Consider the following 19,752-nt stretch of genomic DNA (forward strand, 5'->3'; position numbering starts at 1 on the left):
AAGGGCCTCTGCGTGTTGGACCTGTGTCCCCACGTAAGCCTTCCAAAAGACCAGGTATTATCCTTCTGGTGGTACCCGAGTATTATGGAATGAGATACATAATTATAAATAATAAAAATAATGTAATTTGCAACATGACATTTTTTGAATAGTATGAATTAGAAGTATTGTTTCAGCTTGGTAGTTTAAGGTCATATCATTACAGTGAGAAAAAACTCAACAAAATCTACTTTGGAGTATTTGTTTGTTGATGATACTGATGAAAAATATGATTTCTGCATGTGCAATCCACCATTTTATGTTAACATTCAAGAAGTGTGGGAATCACGAAGTCCTGCAAGGTAAAATTTAATTTTTTTAGAAGAATGAAACTATTTTGATTTCCAAAGGCTTTAAGATTTTTCTTTATAATTAACTGTATTGCTGTTTCTTGAGTCAAAAAAATTATTAAGTTCTCAATTTTGATGATTCATGATAACCTCACTATAATTTATATTTTGTATTATTTCCTCTTGATGGAACTGCATTTTAGAGTTAAATATTTCCAAAATAAAATCTCTCTCATCACTAGATCCAGTTTTATTCACTTTCAAATTTAAATTTATTTCCATAACTGAAAAAGGGTTCATTACATTCATTCATTACATATACTTATGGATTATTTTCTTTAAATTTAATCCACATTGACATGGCTCCATAGATATGTATCACCGATTCATCCAATGAATTATATAATACTGTTTTCTAATTATTTCTTTTATTCAACAGACCACCACCAAAAAATGGCTTCACTGGTTCACCACAAGAGCTGATTACAGAAGGTGGAGAGTTACAATTTTGTAGACAAATGCTTGAAGAGAGTAAGAAATTAAAAGATAAAATTCTGTGAGTATTAGATAAATATAATCCTATCCTACTAATATTATAAATGCGAAAGTTTGTAAGGGTGTATGTGTATGTTGCTCTTTCACGCAATAACTACTGAACCGGTTGTTGAACCGGTTTGCGGTTGGTACGTACACAGCTGGACAACTGGAATAACATAAGCAACTTTTTATCCAGATATTCCTACGTGATACGGACTTACGCGCGCGAAACCGCGGGGCGAAGCTAGTATATAATAAAGCGATTGTTTAATAATATTTGAATGTGAATCATTAATATTGTATTTTCTATTAAATATGTACCCGTGGTATGTAATAAATTCGAAACATTATTTCAAATTAAATATCAAAATTCCTCACCATACTAGTACCTACTTAGAAAACAAAATCCTCATACTAGGGTGTGTTATTTCTAACACTCTCCGGAAATTAGTATAATAAATGTACTAGAAAATATTACTTTAGAGTATGTAGTCATTATGCTCGAAGTTTTTTGGTGCTTTATGCAAGTTCATTGGTTTCATTGGCACTTATGTCATTGTTCTGTAATCCTATTTAAAAAGATTCCAGGTCCATTTGTGATAGGATAGAGAGGTTCATTATTAGATCTATAGTTTAAAGGTGAATCGAAAATATTCGTGACCGCGCGGTCTTCGACTGTCGTTGGTAGCTCGCGACGACTCGTTGGTAGATGCGAAAACTGAGAATACATCGAAATTCTCTTACGCATCAATTGATGAATCCAAAAACTTAACTCTGAAATCGTTTTCATACTCGACCCAAAAATCGGGGCAAGAAAAAATCAGCTGGATGGGATATATTGTACTTTGAATGTCTAGAATCTATTTTGATACATCACATACATATTCCTTATTACATACTGATAAGTGTTTTGGTTTTTTACAGTTTGTTCACATCTATGATTGGACACAAATACAATTTAAAGGAACTTTTATTGGACTTAAAAGCTGAAGGTATCAAACACACGAGTACAGAATTTTGTCAGGGCAGAGTCACAAGATGGGGCATAGCATGGACATATCAAGATTATGACCTCTTTAAATTAGGTTTGTATTTTGTTTCTTCATGTCAATAGGCAATAAAAATGTAAAGACATAGCTATCAAAACTAATAGCATCGATGTTACTGAATCATTTTGTCGTTTATTTGTGCAGGTTTATTATAGCACAGATATTATAATCCCATACTGTTTCATCTGAAATGGCCAATTTCTTCGGGCGCCTGAAATTTTCGTTTTAACCAATTAGATGATAGAAAGTTGCCACCAGCTCTTGCGTGCCGTAAAAATACCGCTACTCACAGCAAGATATACTCGCTAGTTTACTCTACCGTGATAGTTAGCGCATGAGTATTGTAATGTATTATTTCACGTTGGACTATACACCACAGTATTATTTAATTGTAATGTACTCGGATCCATGTTTATTTATTTCGTTTTTAACAAATGTTCATATTTCATTTTCTTTGTACCGTTTATCTACTCGTGCAGTTTTAAGTGCCTTTCTTTCCGTCATTATCCTTTTGTCTAAGTTTTGATTGAAAATGATACACGAGTCTTCTTTTGCTTATAATGATTTTTGTATTCTTACAGTTCCACCACGTGAAAAGACTAGAAAAAAAAGTTTGCCAATAACACTTATTGTTCCAAGGCTTCCTGACCAGTCTTATAATATGGAAACTGTTTCGGCTAAGATAAAACATATTTTAGACGATTTAAAAATTCAGCACAAGATAATAACAAAACGCAAAAATGAATTGTGTTTAGATATGATAGCATATATAAATACATGGTCTAACCAAAGACGTAAGAGAAGGTTCCTAAAGCAATTAGAAGAAAAATCTAAGAAACCTAAACTGGATGACCCTGGCACATCTGAAACACGTGTAAATATTGAAACAAAAAATGGGAATGGTTCTTTCATTGAGAGTGTAGAGGCGAACACTTATTCAAGTACAAAAGAAATCACAGACAAATTAGAAAATTTAAATGGCGATCCCCTTGCCCATGCTTTATTAAAATTAGTTGGTAAAGAAGAGTCAATTTCATTATCTTTGGAATATTTAAGTGGCACCTTGGGTAAAGAAGGACTTCATCAGATACTTCAGTACATTAAAAATAATTGGAAATGAATTGCGTTTAATTCTTAATGTTTATCTGATTTAAAAAACAGGAGGTTATCACTTTGATGTGTGACAGTGTGTCTGGAGGGGGTTATCCATTCATATAAACGGGGGATAGAAATATAAATTCGCTAATATGTCATTAAATAAAATATCATCGGATAGGTCTTTAAAATTGAATTAGGGTAAATAGGAATAAATAATTTTTTTGCTAATACAAAATTTTCGAGATATACGCACGTAAAGTCGGTGGAAAGCTACTACATACAGCATATAACTACAGCTATTTTGAATTATGTAAAAAAAATTTATTAGGTCAATTTCCACCTCTACTAATACTTGATTTGAATGCCCAACATTATGCAAAAAATAATTTTTTGTTCTGTAAATCTAGCCAAGATCTTGATTGCTGATAAAAGTTACCCCACTAATTAGGCGGCGGAGCGTAGCTTCCCCCCTATCATGTATATTAATGATACGGGGTCCCCTAACATAGGCATCATGAAAAAGTACCTATTTCTCAAAAATTAGATTATATGTTTATTGCTGGAACCCGTTCCTTTGCTCACATGGTGCCCGGTCAAAATGTAGCCTATGTGTTAATGTTAATGTGCTGTTAATCCAGGCTATAATCTGTTTCATACACATCCCAACAGGTTTATACAGTGTTGAAAGAGTAACCAACATCCATACGTTCTTACAAACTTCCGCGTTTAAAATATTAGGAAATTAAATTCCTATTTTTTCGTATTATATTGACTATGTAAAAAAGGTCCACAAATTTTTATGTTTGATATTTCAGACACCTACTTGTTTTTTTGCATACTTTTCTTTTGGAGGGCCACGTTACAATTTTTTTACAATATTATTATGACAATATAGGTAGTAATCTCAATTCTCCAAAATAAATTTTATTGTGGGAGTCGAGCACGCTTCGGCACGAATTGGGCCAGCTCGCACCGGGGAAGTACCACACCCCCTCAGAAAACCGGCGTGAAATAGTGGCATGCCACTGTGTTTCGTACGGTGAGTGGGGGAGCCGGAGGCCCGTTTCCTTTTCCTCACCCGTCCTAGTCCATTAAAAGAAAAGGATTAACGACTGGAAAGAAGTTTCCAGTCGTTAATCCTTTTCTTTTCCCTTAACCCATAAAAGCGGGCAGCGCATTCACAGAGGTACTACCTTTGCGAATGTTTATGGGCGGTGGTGATCGCTTTATATCAGGCGAACCACCAGCTCAGCTGCCCGCTATGACATAAAAAAAAAAAACTTTATAAACTGTACATCCTTCAAAGAAAGACGGGTAGTTTTGATTATTGATCGCGTATTGCAAGTAGAGTTGCCATCTTTATTTATTTTAGGTAATTATAGGTGAGAAAAAATAAAGAACAATTTATTTTTCTTTATTATTATGTTTAAAACATATTTTATTTTTAAAAGCGAGAAGTTCGAGTGGCGAAGTTTATTTAACACCTATTTAAAAATTTCGTTTAACGAAATTACTCTTACCTTTACTTTACTTAACTTTTCAAAATCCCAAAGAAATCAAATCATGTGGAATAAAGTGTTTTCGTGTACTTTATTGTTCTCATAAATTAAAATTTATTATTAAGGATCTTCAATAAGGGTCCGTCCTGAGGCCTATATAATAATCCTATATAATGTTTACAATTATGAGCTACATATTTGTATCGGTAAGAGCGTTGCTGAAGTGTTTACAAGAAAGCAAATAGTTGTAGCGTTTGCAATATACATATATGTTTATTATTTCATATTTGTATGATAAGATAAATAAATGGCATATATGTTTATAATATATTTCAAATAAATAATGTCATACCTCACTAAAAGAGGAATAATATTCAAAGAGCATACTTTTATCACGGTTTTGTGCACGGGAAAATTGAGGAGATAACTATCATTCGATCTCAAATTTAACCCATGATTGCAAGCGTACTGAAAGTTATTTTTAAGATAATAAGGGGTTCTGGAATCGAATAAAATTCCTAACAACAGATGCAGCACATGAGTATTAAGGCGATATCTGATAGGCAGCCATTTCAATCTTAGATGATAAGCAGACACATGGTCATACTTACGCAATCCAAAGATGAAGCGGATGCACACGTTCTGTAATCGCTCAAGCTTATCCAGTTGGATTTCAAAAAGATCACAGAAACTGACGTCAGCGTAGTCGAGGATGTAGTGACAATGGCTTCGCAGTATTCTGAGATATTTTTATTCGAAAGTGGTAATATTAACTGATCTGTACAAGTTAGATCAAATCCAAGATAAAGCCCTCCGGTATGACTTAGGTGCTATGAAATCAGGTCTTATAAATGCTCTTGAGGTTAATTGTCCTGAACCTCTGAAGATCAGAATGAAATATTTATGCTCCGTATTATTCAAATTACTTCACATCCGACTAAAAAAGTTAAATATACGTCTTTCAATTACTTGAAACATAACCTTATCGTTTCATACTCGTATAAATCTGCAGTTTTATCAATATAAGCTAACTTGGGACCAATCAGACAATATAAGCGTAATCTTTATTATGTATATAAAAATCAATTGCTGTTCGTTAGACTCGCTAAGACTCGAGAATGGCGGAGCCGATATTGATAACTTTGGTTTCGATGTATTCATAAGAGTCGGAAGGTTTAAAAGATAAAATAGGTAAATGTTTCATACAAAATGTTTTTGGCATTGCGAAGATCACCGGGTCAGCTAGTAATAATAATAATTCAATTCATTGTAGGCTTCACTTTAAAGTTCGAAGAATTTTTTCAAAGAAATCTATGTGTGTTTGTGTGTTTTCAATTTTTATGTTGGTAAATATGCTTGTGGGTTGCCTGATGATAAGCGCTATACCACTTTTAAAATAATAATTTATCATTTCCGTATAATTCCACATTCAGAATGTGTCGCAAATTGGTAAGTTAATGTTAAGAGCAGACGGACGACTTGGTATATAGTACATGGGTAACTAATTGGGGTATTTTTCCCTATTTTTATATTAACTTGTCGCTGGACCTAACTAAGATTGAAAAAAAGAGGATGTTTAATGTTACTCATTATGTCAATGTCAAAATCGTTAAATGCGCGCGTAACCGTACTCCGTAGGGCTTGTTTATTAATAAAATTATCACCAACGTTTACACGTTCATTTATGAGTAGTAACTAAGTCTATAGCAAAAATCCACAAATAAACACTATCCAAACTATTACTTTTAAGTTAGTTAGTAATGGTGTTATTAAATAATTCTAACCGGTGCCGAAGAAAATTGAAATCTCTGTCGAAGAAAATTGAAATCTATAATTAATTGTAGTATATTCGGAAAGTAATCTTGTTGTGTTCTTAACCCTGAATAATTTCGTATTTGATATTAGCCAGTCAAGATTTTATTTTATTCCTTCAACATGAGTGAAGTGGGTCTTGATTCTGTTGATGAATGTGAACGAGCACAGCAACAGTCGTCTAATGGTATGTAATATGTTTTATACATTTTTATGAATAATTCACGTTACAAACTACATAGACCTGTGTATTATTTCAGGTCGCAGGGCTACCAAGGAGAAAATGAAATCGGAAAATGATAGCAGAGACAATTCAAAAAACAGAAAAAGAGCAAAACGCAGTTCTGAACATGAGACAAGTACTAAGGCAAGGTGCTGTAAGACTGAAATATTAATTAACATTTTAGATGTTTCAACATTATTAATTATAAAAATCGAAAGGGATTTGCTATTCAAACTCTTTTGATACCATCTCCTATTCTTATATAACATGATAGTTATTTTTTTTTTCTGTGTATATAATTATTCATAATTTATTTACAGCAAGGCTAAAAAACCATTGGAGATTGAAGTGGACCCATTAGTTTTACAAAGACGTCAGAAACAAATTGATTATGGAAAAAACACAGTTGGTTACCACAATTATATCAAACAAGTACCAATGTAAGTGAAGATCAAACAAATTATGGCATCTTTACACTCCTGACAATTTATATTGCAAAATTTTATTAAAATTGTTATATTAATTTTTATTGGATAATAATAATCATAATGGTTTTCTTGATTTAGACCACAAAGGATGAAAAATGACCCAAAAACACCTGACAAGTTCATGAAATACAGTAGGAGGTCATGGGATATGTTGATTAAAATCTGGAGGAAAAAATTGCATGAATATGATGTTGATGGTGCAAATAAAGGAGAAAGTGAAGATTCTGATGATACTGATTAAAACAAATACATCATAAAAATAAAAAAAAAGAATGGTTTTTTTAAGTTGTTTATATTATGAACAATGACAAATATTATAGTTGTTAAGTTAATATTTGAAATGAAACTAGAAATGTTAAGCCAGGTCCAATGCACCACGATTAAAATAATATATGTGTTAAAAATGAGCTCTAAAACAAGCCTGTCTTTCAAAAATGAGTATTGATGAAATGTGGTTGCTTTTCTAAAGCATTTTCTTTATACCCCTCAATCACAAAAAAAAAACAAAATTATCTCTAAATACAAAATTTTAATATTATGTGTTAATTTCCCTTTCTGCAGGCAAATGCGGGGGTGTTATCTATTTTTTGTGGAAAAAGTGTTCAATGTTTTATTCCTTAAATATCGTAGGGTGATAATAAAGATAACAATATGGTGCAGCAAACCCAGCTTAAGGAACACCAAATGATATGAACGATTTTATAGTGTTAATATTTGCATTAATCAAGAGTTCTGCATGTACTGTGGAATGACAAAGTATATAATAAGTTATAATGTATCATACATTTATACTAATGTAACTAGTTTTAAGAAGTTAATATAGTAGTTTAAAATATAATTATTTATTTTATTTTAATCTAATAGAACTTGTTTTTAATTATTTAAACATATCTGCTTTAATAAAAGACTGCATGCTTTAACTGCATCTTTCTTACTAGGTAATAGGAATACATATCTTAATATTCTAACTCTGTAAAAATAATCTACAAACAAAAGTAGAACACATCAATTTTTTTATTTTTTTATAAAAGGGTTTCAATGCTATAAAACTAAAAATTACATTCAGAAATTTTAAAAAATTGTTAAGAACCCAGATTAAAAGACAAGGTAGATGGACGACATACTGAATTCTCGACCGTCGCTAACTCTCGACTGTAAAATCCATTCCATCCGTTATATCACTAGCCTTTCCAGATCTTCCAACTATAATTTACTAATAAGAAAGGCAAATTATTTTTAACGAATACTGGCAACACAAGCGATTAGCGAATGACAATCAAAATTTTGTATCCCTTACATTTACTAATAAAAAAAGGGAAATTGTTTTTAACAAATACTGGAAATACAATCGAAATCAATATTTGTGAGAAACCTTTGTGATTTGTAACATTAATGTGAAAATAAGTCAAATAATCTATAATTTCCTCTTACAGGGTATCACCTCCTTTTTGTTTTTGGGATCAACTTTTATTTGTAACTTGATAGTTAAGCTACAGCAACGCGTGGCCGGGTATGATTACCCGGTCACGGGTTGCTGTAGCTGAGAAATAATTAAAAATATTAAGGTTGTAAATTATTGGGATAATTAATCGAAATAAAAACTATCCTATATCTTAACTTGGATCAAATTACACATAAAATGCCAAATTTCATCAAAATTGTTTGAGTTGGTGAAGAGTTCATTGGGAGCATACATCATGACACTGGATTTTTATGTATATATATTTGTAATAATTAGATTTTTTTTTTAAACTAAAATTCAAGTCCTCGTTAATTGTTCGGTGTTTTGTAGAACTACTTAACTAGTCATGACCAGAGCAAAGCATGGGTTTGGGTTTCATCTAGGGCTCCATCTGCCTTTCGCTTAATTATCTGAAGCTAAGGAAATGCCATACCAAGAAAAGAAAAATCAGAGTTCAAAAATTTTATTAGTGTATAATACTTCACAGAATCGACCAGATAATATGAATTATAATTTGTACAGGCTAAACTGTAACATAACCTATGACAATGTTGTAGAAGGAAAATTGAAATTAGCAAAATTTAAATTATCCATCGCCTGCTTTACAATAGTGTTGTGCTTGCTCTCAGTGGCTAGACTTTGTAATTTTTCCATGTATTCATCTATGTTGCTTTCTGTTGCTCCAGATGGCCCACCTGTGATAAATTGAATTAAACATTATAATTATTCGTCATCCATAACAAGCAATTATTTTCCTATTTCACAATGTATATATACTAATAGAGCCTTTGGTGTGGAAGTCGAGTACGCTTCGGTACGAATTGGGCAAGCTCGCACTAGGGAAGGTAATATTTTCTACCCGGATATAACTTAGGGGGCGCCATTAATTACTGGTGACATTTGATAAAACCCCTTCCTCATTTTAAGGTCAGTTTCTTGTGTAAGTACGTTGGATTTATTACAAATGCTCAGTACTTTTATTTAAGACTAGTTAACCCTCATTTATAAATATAAACGATTAACTTATACAACCTTAGTAAAGACGTTTTATTTTACACGATTTAAAAGTATGTTCTGGTATCTTTTTTCTGTTTCTAGCGAAAAAAAAATTACGTTGTATTTCCCGAGACCTAACATAACTCCTCGCCAACCTATTTTTACTGTATATACCTAATCGTGTGAAATGTATATAACATGCTTTGTTATGATAGAAAATAAAACCGAAAACCCGTCGTAATCTGAGCAAGACAATAGTAAATTTTTAATTAATTTTATAACACATAGGCATATAAAAACTACAGTATTAAGTATTAATATAATTGTTTCATTCAAACAATATTTGGTGAATTTTTTAAATAAGAAAAAATTATTCCATTTTGCCCCGCAAAAAAATATTTAAACAAAACGTAAAATTATTTTAATTTGTAAAACAAATATATGTTTTAGAATTTAAGCTAGTCCCTAAAGGAACGAGTTAAGTTTAATTGAAACTAGACGCTCGTCCCGGCTCCGCCCGGACATCAATAATCCTCTTTTATCCCAAGTGAGCGTTTAATGGGGATAAAAAATATCCTTTAACCCAAGTTAGCTCATACCCTGTTGTATAGCAAGTTTCATCAAAATCCGTATAATAGTTTCCTGAATCAAACAGAACAAATGTTGTCGCTGTAGACTGATAATTCTTCTGACTTGTCATAAGCAGGGAATTGAGCTAGTGGTTCGCCGTACGGTAAGCGATCACCACCGCCCGTGGACATTCGCAAAGCAAATGCGCTGCCCGCTTTTAAGGGGAAAGGCATAAGAAAACAATTGATAGCTGGAAAGAAAGAATGGAGCTCCGGCTCCCCCAGTGACCGTACGAAACACAGTAGCATGCTACTATTTCACTCTGGTTTTCTTTAGGGGTATTTAGGTTATTAAGTTTCCGGTAAGGGATGGCCCAATTCGTGCCGAAGAGTGCTCGTCTCGGCCAGTCGGGCACCTTGCCCCACACTAGTATATCTTACCGCTGAGAGGTACCACAGTAGATTGCAAAGCTTGAACCAGTGTTGCCACTAACGCTTTATGATGTGCAACAAGAGCTGCTGTCCGTTCAGCTGCAGCAGCTGTTTCTGCACGAAGCCTTGATGTCGCAGCACTGACTTCTTCAGCATGTCGTTGCAAAATTGCGTTCTTGAAAAAGTAAAACAAGTATATCATGTAAATTTATTTATAGTAATTTGTAATAAGGCTTAAAATTTAATACTTATGCCCGTAACATTAACCCGGCGAGCGTAAGGTTGGGTGTGGAATACCCGGACCTCGAAAAATCTAATAAAATTTGCGCACTTGATTAGCTCCGCGAAAGGAGGTTATAAAGCGTATCGCCCGGGGAATGGTGTGGGTGAGGAAACTGTCAGAGGGTGCATGAAACCCATCTTACTGTACTAATTTATACAGAATGTTTTGTTTGTAATTTACATATTTTTTTATTTTTGTAGTTCACCCAAAGAGTGATGAATTTGCCCTAGTTAATAAACGGATGTTCAAATTGTATATATATTACTCACAATTAAATAACAATAATTAATTATTCATTTAATTCCACATTTAAATTAGTTCAAAATGGAATAAATATCAATTAAATATACAAGAAAATATTTATTAAAAATAATAATATAACAAAATTTCACAGTCACTTTCTGGGTGTTATACACCCACCAAGCACTTTGTGTTTCTGGTTCTAACCTTACACTTGTCAGGATAATTAAAATTATTGATAAAAATGTAATACCTGTTGCTCATAATCTGAATTGGCTTTTCTTAACTGTCTAAGTTCAGACTCCCGTAATTTATTATGTTGCAAAAACTGCTCTGTGAATATTGGTATATCTGTGTCGCCCAGATCTTCACCCTGAATTAAAGAAACAGGTTAACTGTTTAAGTAATAAAAATAAAATGTTTGAATAATTTATGATCTAATATTTTGTAGTTATAGAGCTATCTGTACTGATTAGATTGACTTCTATTTAAATATTAAGAAGGATTAATTAAATCATAGAATTTGACTTTTATTATAATTACTTACCGAAGCCGGGGTTACACATGGTCGGGGTCTAGGTGGAGTAGGTTGTCGTGATGAATTTACTAATGCCACACTGTTAGCTACAGGTACACTTGGCTCTAGTGCTTGTGTGACACCTAAAGTAAAAGTTAAGTTTTTTTTAAATAAACAGTTGATGAAAAATATAATTCACCAAAATTATTAAAACTCAATCAAAGCATCTATAACTTAATAGTTACTTATCATATTTCTTAAATTCAACTTGTCCTGTGCTTACTTGTATTGTTACTACTGTCATTACTTGTAACAGCTTGTTTGATTTTCTTTGCACTGACTGTGTCCTTTTGATCTATCTGTTGTTTTCTGAACTCCTTATATGCATCAGTTTTTTTGTATTCAGCCCATTCCTTTATATATCTATTAGAAATTAGGGTAAAAGTTATATTTTGAGAAATCTATGACCAAATACTTAAAAAGTGAGACTGTTAAAAAGAAGCAAACTTTGTAGGACATCCAATTGAAAGTTTAATCACCAAGAATCATGGATAGCAATTCGAAATGGAGAGTTTATAAAAAAACATTTCTTTTTTCAGGCATTTCTTTTCTTATAGTGAATCTATTTAGAATTTAGTTTGTTAAATTAATTTCATCACCTTTCTTTATCTTGATCTGCTGCATCCAAATATTGTTGTTTTTCTTCAGTAGGTAATTTACTCCATTCACTTGCCAATTGACGAGTTAACTCTGCAAAACCAAGCTCTGGCTGTTCAGCTCTTAACTGATCTCGGCGTTCATTCAGAAATCTTACATATCCTAGAAGTCATTGGAATATTAATGTTATCATAGAAAAAAACGATTAATTAAGTATAAAAAATTACTAACCAGTCAAAGGTGGTCGAGGGGCGGTCATATCACGAGGTACTTTAGGTTTTCGTTTTTTTGGCTTTTTATTTGCTTTGTGCGTATTATCCTTGGTCACTGTATTATTAGCGACATCGGTTTCAGTACCGTTCGTAGCTACAGGAGCCAAAATTGAGAGATTGACATCTGTTTTTCCATTAGATGGTTTTTGTAAGTTTTCTTCATTATGGTTTGGTTTTATCTCTGCATTTTGCGATGTTTCGGTTTCCATATTAATGAGAGTGCTTTTAAGTATTATTTAACGCAGTTTACTAGTCAGCGTGAATACCGTAATAATGAAATATACATATAGCGACAGATAATAATCCCCTGTATTATTAAACTCTTTGGATAATCCACTCTTCGTTGTGCAAATGTCATAATTTCAACTATCGATATTTTCCCTGGACGTCACTCTTTAGCTCTTTACCACAGATAGGTATAACGAAGATTAAACTAATATTTGCACCACGAAACACAACTAGGGAATTTAAAAATTTACATGAAACCAAATTGGTTTAACATAACAATTTACACAATCGCAATCTACGATCAGAAATTTTCGAGCATAAAATTTAAATTACAACGCGGGAATCAACCAAACCATATCAAATTACTATTAAATTTTTTTCAATGCAACGCACACTTTATTGGTTGTAGAAATTACAGAAAAATTTAAATACGTTTCAAAGTTTGTGAGTCGTTTGAAATATAATATAACATTTTCTACTATACCTAAAATTTTTCAAGATTTTTTAATATGTAATAGTCAGCAATAGTACTGGTGGGTCGCCTGATGGAAAGTGCTACCACTGCTCATGAACATTTGGAGAGGCATAAGGTCAATTGCAGACCTTACACCTCTACAAATGGATTTCCGACTTTAAATTGGGAAGGGATTAAGAAAGGATTCACGAGAGGAATAAGGAAAAGAATATGGGCCTCCGGCTCCCCCACTCACCATATGAAACACAATAGCATGCTATTATTTCACGGCGGTTTTCTGTGGGGCTGTGGTACTTCCCTGTACCGAGCTGGCCCAATTCATGCCGAAGTCTGCTCGACTCCCACATACAAAAAGATTTCCTCTCTCATTGGTTGTTAATTTATTTCCAGGAAGTAAGTTATAATAATATTTGAATCTTATTAAAAGAATATTTGTGAACAGAGTTTTTAAACACATAGATGAAATGTTATTAGTGTAAATTCTTTGGTATATCTATGTTGGTTGGGGTTGCAATTCGCAGTAACTAGTTCTTAACCTGTGGAGTTGTAGATACTGAAATTTGACTTTGACATTATTTTGTGAAATGTGAAATTTGTGAAATAAAACTGCAATTTGCAATGGTTATTGTTTATTTTATTAAAAAGAAAAACCGATATAAGGCAAAGTACTATAATCTAATAAAAAAATTGATGCACAGTTTTACTCACAAACATATTTTGCATGTATTACCAGCTTTATTGAAACAATAACAATTCATAATTAAAGTAGATAAAATTTTGAGTATGTAATATTATTTGATATGTAATATCATTGAGTATTAAAACCATGGTAAGTTTAATTAAGTTCGAAATTTGGTAATATTTTGAAGAAAAACGTATAATTTTTATTTTCAGTATAATATTAACCTGTACAATATATATTTCTTTAAAAAATATTTCTCTTTTTAGAGTGATATTGAAATAAATGAGGCTCTTGCCTCATTAGAGTTGGTTATGTCGGAATTCAACGCTCCAACAACTAGCAACTTCAGGAAAAGGGAGATTGAAATTATGTTAGAAAACTTTTTCAATAATAGGGATTCATGGAAACATTGTTTATTGTTTTTCCAAAAATCGCAGAATCACTATGTTCTCATGTTTATACTAAATACCCTAGAGGCAAGTGTTTTACCACCTTTGATTTTTCTTTTAATATATTATAATTTTTAATAAACCCATCCAATTAGAATATAAAATTACATGTATCATGAAATAGTATTTGAAATATTTATGCAAACACTATAATTTATTCCTGAATTAACATTTAATAACTAATAATTTAACTGGTAATTGTGATAGGATTTTTATTCAGAATGCTATATATTTAAAACTATATTGTTTAATAAGCATAAGAAAATATGTTGATATAACCATACCACAAATAGACTAACCAAAACAATATTTGTCCAGATAAAAAACATTTTAAACTACTAATTAGTAATAATATAATAAAAATATTTATTTATTAATTTAATTTAACTCTTCAACAAGACATTCAAGCTTAAAGATATTGTATTTCATGATATGTTCCTATAATGAGTATTAAAAAAATAAAGTTGAAAATTTTATGATTTCCAGAATATAATAAATAGACAATGGTTTCATTTAACAGACAATGAGAAAGTGCAAATACGACAAACTTTAATATATGAGTTAATGACTAAACATGAGGTCATGTTATATTTTATACGAAATAAATTAGCTGCACTCATTGTTGCCATAGCACGTAATGATTGGCCACATCTCTATCCAGACTTTTTCAATAATATTGTTGAGGTATGTTATTTTCTTTGTGATGTTAAAAAAGTAGTAAATCAATAAACCTAAAGCTGGGGCAGTTAACATATTCAACGGATTTCTTAATTACACCATATAAAACTCAATGTCACAATTTGTATTTATTTATAATTTGTATTCAGGTTACCATTACTTAGTTTTTTATTAACATTTTATACAACCAGTTCAAATGTTATTCATTGTTATGTTTGGTTTTATATGAAATCAATTTTTTTACAGTTATTGAAATGTGATGGTCGGCGTTGCATTGTGGGTTTAGTTTTAGCACAGACAGCTAGTGAAGAACTGGGTGCTGCTCGAGACACTGGAGTATTGTTACCGTCGGCAAGACGTAATCAATTGGAACGGTTAATGCTTAAAGGGATGCCACAAATGTTGGCAGCATTAAGCAGTTAGTTTTTTTTTTGGAAATTTGAAACTTAAAAATTAACTGTAACACCTAATTGCAGTAAAACATATTCCTTCATTTCTTCCTTAAAGGAAATGGAACAGTTCAGCTTGAAATAAAATCATAGATAATTTATTATTTAAATCTTGTTCTAAATCTTACCAGGTATTTTGGAAAAGCATGCACAGAAAGAAGGACAGTCAAACCCCCCACCATCACCAACGGGAGGGATGCCACAAACCTCAGTTCTGCCTGATTTATTGGCCAATGCTCATGATGTACAAGCTACTGATAAGTAAGTATACTACATTGATACATATACCTATGTAAAGAAATTACCTTGAAAGAGGTAAAACACATATTTATTTTATATATTAGCCAATTTGTTTATACTTCTATAAAGATAGACTAACAAAAATGATATTTTATTTACTATTGCGATTTCTTTTTACAGAACCTTAAATATGGAAATAGTAGTGAAGACTCTTACTACTCTTCAACATTTATTTTCTTGGCTGCCTTTATCGTCTCATGTTCCACCTTCGCTTGTTACTACTGTGTTTTATTGGGGAAGTGTGGCGACACAATCACAGGTTTGTCTTTTTTAAAAATAAAGAGCTATTCTCTTGAGAGTTATGTTTACTGTATAATCTCTTTATATAGAAGTGAATCCCTATTTTTATTGGTCACAGCATCCTCAGTAAAAATAATGATCTTATGAATTTAAAGTTTCAGAAATATTTGGCAAAAAATAAAAATAATAAGAAAATAGATTCAGCTGTTTCATCATTGCATGTTTGACAATTCGTACGTAGGTCTGTCTGGTTAGCGAAGTCATAACATATGAGATACAGCATTTAAGGCAAACTCTTTGTGACAATACATTAGACTAACATGTTTAACTTAAGTTCAGAAGCGCCTGTTTGCCATACCTTGGCGAAGCCTTAAAACGTTAGATCACGAATAATTCCACCACAACTTTTGAATGTTTTCTATTCTTTAAAAAAAAGTACAATATATACACTAGAGTATGGAAGCGGCGCTTGCCGGGCTGGGCGGCGTGTGCGAGCTGCTGTACCGGCGGTACGCGCCGCCGTCGTCCGCCGCGACCGCACTGCGGCTGCACCACTGCGCGCTGCGGCTGCTGCGCCACCTCACGCACCACGCGCACCACATGCACCGTGCGCAACACGAGTCAGTCACTCTCCCTTTCTAATCATCTCTTTTCCTCCCTCTTACTCTATATCACTATCTATTTCACTCGATATTCCTGTTTCTATCACTCTCCATCCTTCGCTCTATGTTCATGTATTTATCTTTTAAAAATTGAAAACTTTTTAGACTGACTAGACTGAGTCTCCCCGTGACCACGCTCGCTGTAAAGTGTTCGAAACGTCGGGTTAATAATATAATGAATAAATCGCGTTTAAAATCTGTTAAAAAGTTTTTAATTTTTACATGTATAATACTCGCGTGAAATCAAACACAAGAAAATACTGTATTTATCTTTATTTATATATATTTCTTTTTAGTAAATATATGTTATATAATGTCAAATCAGAACTTTTTTGTGCAATATACAATGACAAACTGATATTATAACTTCCCCATTTTTTTTAACTTAAATTATTTTGCAGGAAATAATTATAGAATATGTTTGATTGTATAATCATATGGGCAATTAGGTGAAATAAGAATGAAATTAAGCTCTAAAATTCATGGTAACTGGTTACTCTGTAAGTAATTCAATTTTTTCTTTTACAGTTACTTAAATAAACTAGCAGAGTTTTTGAAGTTGTTTGTATCATTGCATTTCAAGCGACTTGAGGCTGAACCAGAATTTGATGCTATTGAATTCCTTTCTTATTTATTCCAATTTACATTCCAGGTACCTATTATCTTTCATTATGATAATAATTAATAAATTGTTTTTTTTATACCTTGATATTAAAATATATCCATTAATTTAATTTTAGGTGCCTACATGTGCTACATTTATTAGTTGTTTAGATATTTGGTTACAATTTATTGATGTGTTGAAACCAGAAGATACGGCTAAGTAAGTAAATCAATTATTTTAATTGTTTCAAACATACCTCAACTGTGTTCAATTTCATGATGAAATAGTACATAGATATTAAAATTATAATGCTTTTATTATTTTATAGGTACTGGGAAGCTTTACAAGCGCTTGTTAATGGTATTCTTAACAAAATTCAGTTTCAACATAACAAGGCCCAATTGCAGCAACTGGATAACGATGTATGCGACGATGACGTAAGTAAAAAGGCGCTTTAATCATAAAAATGTCTGGTTTCTTCAATACTATATACAGACGTTTATTAGTATTTACTTTTAATGTTTGTACCAATTATTTTTTAGGGTGAAACTGAATGGCAGACATTCCTTAAACATTGCATAGAATGTATTGCAAGAGTTGCTGACTTAGCGCCCCTGGAAGTTTTCACTGCAGTGGTGAGTACTGCTAAGTTTTGATTTAGAATATTACATTTTTTATAGTGTATACCTAGTCTAAGTAAAAATACATACATAAGTCCGTTCCTAACCAATATTAATAATTCTACGATCCCTCGAAGTTGATTGATCACACATTGTTACTTTTTTTTTCGATTTTATTTTAGTATTTGTATTCTAAGCGTATTTGGTAATATTCATGTGCGCGCAGATGGAGCGCTGGCAGGGGTTGGCGGGCGTGCACGCTCGCGCAGTGGGGCGCGGGCCTGGCGCTGCGCCCCCCGCGGCCGACGGCGACCGCTTGTTGGCCGCCCTGCTGGATTTGGCCACACTGACTAGGTTATTGGGCCGGTTGGCGCCTGCGCTGCTAAGCGGTTAGTGTTCCTTTTTAGGTGCTCCCTTTTTGGTAAAGAGCGGATGTCATTAATATAATATGCAGAATGTAATAATAATAAATCTATACTGAACTCTTAAATTGGCGCTATTGTGTTTGTAGAAACTATAATTGTTCAAATCTCTTATAATATTCTGTGTAAAGGAGACTTTCTCTAGCTGGGAAGCACAATTCAAATACTAACATACACAAAAAGACAAATGATGTGATGTTGGCACGGTACTTGAGTACACTTTAGAATTCCAAGGGTATTCTTAAATGAATGAATAATTTTTTTTAAAATGACAGCTTTTCATTTCGTAACACCACGAGTACAATATTGGTACTATTTCGACTTTTCCATAACATTTAATAAATATTTGTGACCGTTAATAGTGCAAAATATATACATATAAATATATGTAAGATATGTGGATACACGAGTGGGCATATTACGATATAATCACTATATGTCATGACGTGCAGAAGCGGAGTGCGGTGGCGGCGGGGGCGGGGGGGAGGTCGCGTCGGCGAGCGGCGCGGCGGCGAGCGCGGCGGGCGCGGCGCTGGTGGAGCGGTGCGCGGGCGCGCTGGCGGGCGCCGCGCTCACCCGCCCGCACCGCACCGCCGCGCCCGCGCACGCCAACGCGCACGTCATCCTGTGAGCGCCTTGTCTTTTGCTGTTCTTGTATCGCACTGATGAACATCTTATATTGTTTTATTTACTAAAATATAAAATATATCGTAAATTATAAGTTTATATAAGATAGACCCATTTTAACAAAATGTTATAGTAATGTTTGTGGCATATATGTAGTGGCAGTGTGTATGTATGTTTGAATGGTTTCACATCGATGTATATACTGAAAAATAATGTGATGAATAGTAAGAATTATATTACACATCAAAATTTTTCGGTGCTCACAATTTTATGGTGACATATAAAATTAATTCGACACATAGCAACGCTTAGAGAAGCGCGCTACAAAAACTTAGGTCTACTAATTACTACATAAAACTAATATTTATTTATTATAATTTCATTGCCATGTATTTCCAGTCATGCTGAGATGTTCGCCTGCATGGGTGCGTGGTGTTGTTATGCAAATGACTGTAATGTGCCGGCACAAACTATGGAAGGACTTTTCACATCCGCTGTACCATTTTTAATTCCTCATGAGGTACCAGTAAGTATGAGAGTTTGGTATTGTCTGGACGATGTTTGTTACATTTAAGCAACATATTATGTGAATACTATTTATTTCAGGAACCTCCGTTATTGTGCCATGCTGCAGCGCATTTATTACTAAGCTTGTCAAAGAATGTTAAATATTCCCGAGACCCGATCACTTTATTAGGGGATCTTTATCATCATGCAGAAAGATCACTTCACTATTTGGAACCTAAGGTATTTTGTTAAATGATTTTAATCTCCCTTAATCATAAAATATGTATCTATTTTCTAAAATAAAAATCGATTTTCACTTACATAACCTTATAAGGCGATTATCTTA

At 32.9% G+C, this 19,752-nt stretch overlaps 5 protein-coding genes across 7 annotated transcripts in view; 4 read left to right on the forward strand and 1 right to left on the reverse strand.

The window, feature by feature from the left end:
* Nucleotides 1-19,752, forward strand: part of LOC119830797 (metabotropic glutamate receptor 2) — a 77,961-nt gene that overhangs the window by 25,355 nt on the left and 32,854 nt on the right. The gene's annotated exons all lie outside the window — the stretch shown is intronic.
* Nucleotides 68-3,036, forward strand: LOC119830802 (RNA N6-adenosine-methyltransferase METTL16). Its single transcript, XM_038353948.1, has 4 exons — nucleotides 68-341; nucleotides 769-885; nucleotides 1,791-1,951; nucleotides 2,497-3,036. Exons 1-4 carry the CDS (start codon nucleotides 280-282, stop codon nucleotides 3,033-3,035), a joined length of 879 nt encoding a protein of 292 aa, XP_038209876.1. The 5' UTR covers nucleotides 68-279; the 3' UTR covers nucleotide 3,036.
* Nucleotides 6,096-7,873, forward strand: LOC119830804 (histone RNA hairpin-binding protein). Its single transcript, XM_038353951.1, has 4 exons — nucleotides 6,096-6,511; nucleotides 6,585-6,696; nucleotides 6,868-6,987; nucleotides 7,114-7,873. The coding sequence occupies exons 1-4, from the start codon at nucleotides 6,448-6,450 to the stop codon at nucleotides 7,274-7,276; spliced, it is 459 nt and encodes a 152-aa protein (XP_038209879.1). The 5' UTR covers nucleotides 6,096-6,447; the 3' UTR covers nucleotides 7,277-7,873.
* LOC119830798 (high mobility group protein 20A) lies at nucleotides 8,945-12,848 on the reverse strand. Its single transcript, XM_038353945.1, has 7 exons — nucleotides 12,423-12,848; nucleotides 12,194-12,353; nucleotides 11,818-11,957; nucleotides 11,565-11,677; nucleotides 11,271-11,390; nucleotides 10,504-10,669; nucleotides 8,945-9,192 (listed from the first exon to the last, which is right to left on the reverse strand). The coding sequence occupies exons 1-7, from the start codon at nucleotides 12,670-12,672 to the stop codon at nucleotides 9,038-9,040; spliced, it is 1,104 nt and encodes a 367-aa protein (XP_038209873.1). The 5' UTR covers nucleotides 12,673-12,848; the 3' UTR covers nucleotides 8,945-9,037.
* The window catches only part of LOC119830963 (exportin-6), a 12,043-nt gene continuing 6,019 nt past the window's right edge, over nucleotides 13,729-19,752 (forward strand). The window contains exons 1-15 of the mRNA XM_038354156.1: nucleotides 13,729-13,995; nucleotides 14,115-14,324; nucleotides 14,784-14,981; nucleotides 15,222-15,393; nucleotides 15,556-15,685; nucleotides 15,845-15,983; nucleotides 16,418-16,584; nucleotides 17,155-17,278; nucleotides 17,367-17,449; nucleotides 17,559-17,667; nucleotides 17,773-17,865; nucleotides 18,077-18,239; nucleotides 18,725-18,899; nucleotides 19,299-19,425; nucleotides 19,506-19,646. Of these exons, the coding sequence (XP_038210084.1) occupies nucleotides 13,993-13,995; nucleotides 14,115-14,324; nucleotides 14,784-14,981; nucleotides 15,222-15,393; nucleotides 15,556-15,685; nucleotides 15,845-15,983; nucleotides 16,418-16,584; nucleotides 17,155-17,278; nucleotides 17,367-17,449; nucleotides 17,559-17,667; nucleotides 17,773-17,865; nucleotides 18,077-18,239; nucleotides 18,725-18,899; nucleotides 19,299-19,425; nucleotides 19,506-19,646 (2,034 nt within the window). The 5' untranslated portion in view covers nucleotides 13,729-13,992. The remainder of the gene's footprint in view (nucleotides 13,996-14,114; nucleotides 14,325-14,783; nucleotides 14,982-15,221; nucleotides 15,394-15,555; nucleotides 15,686-15,844; nucleotides 15,984-16,417; nucleotides 16,585-17,154; nucleotides 17,279-17,366; nucleotides 17,450-17,558; nucleotides 17,668-17,772; nucleotides 17,866-18,076; nucleotides 18,240-18,724; nucleotides 18,900-19,298; nucleotides 19,426-19,505; nucleotides 19,647-19,752) is intronic.

Source organism: Zerene cesonia, chromosome 12 (assembly GCF_012273895.1).
Source record: "Zerene cesonia ecotype Mississippi chromosome 12, Zerene_cesonia_1.1, whole genome shotgun sequence".
In the NCBI taxonomy this organism is placed as follows: Eukaryota; Metazoa; Arthropoda; class Insecta; order Lepidoptera; family Pieridae; genus Zerene; species Zerene cesonia.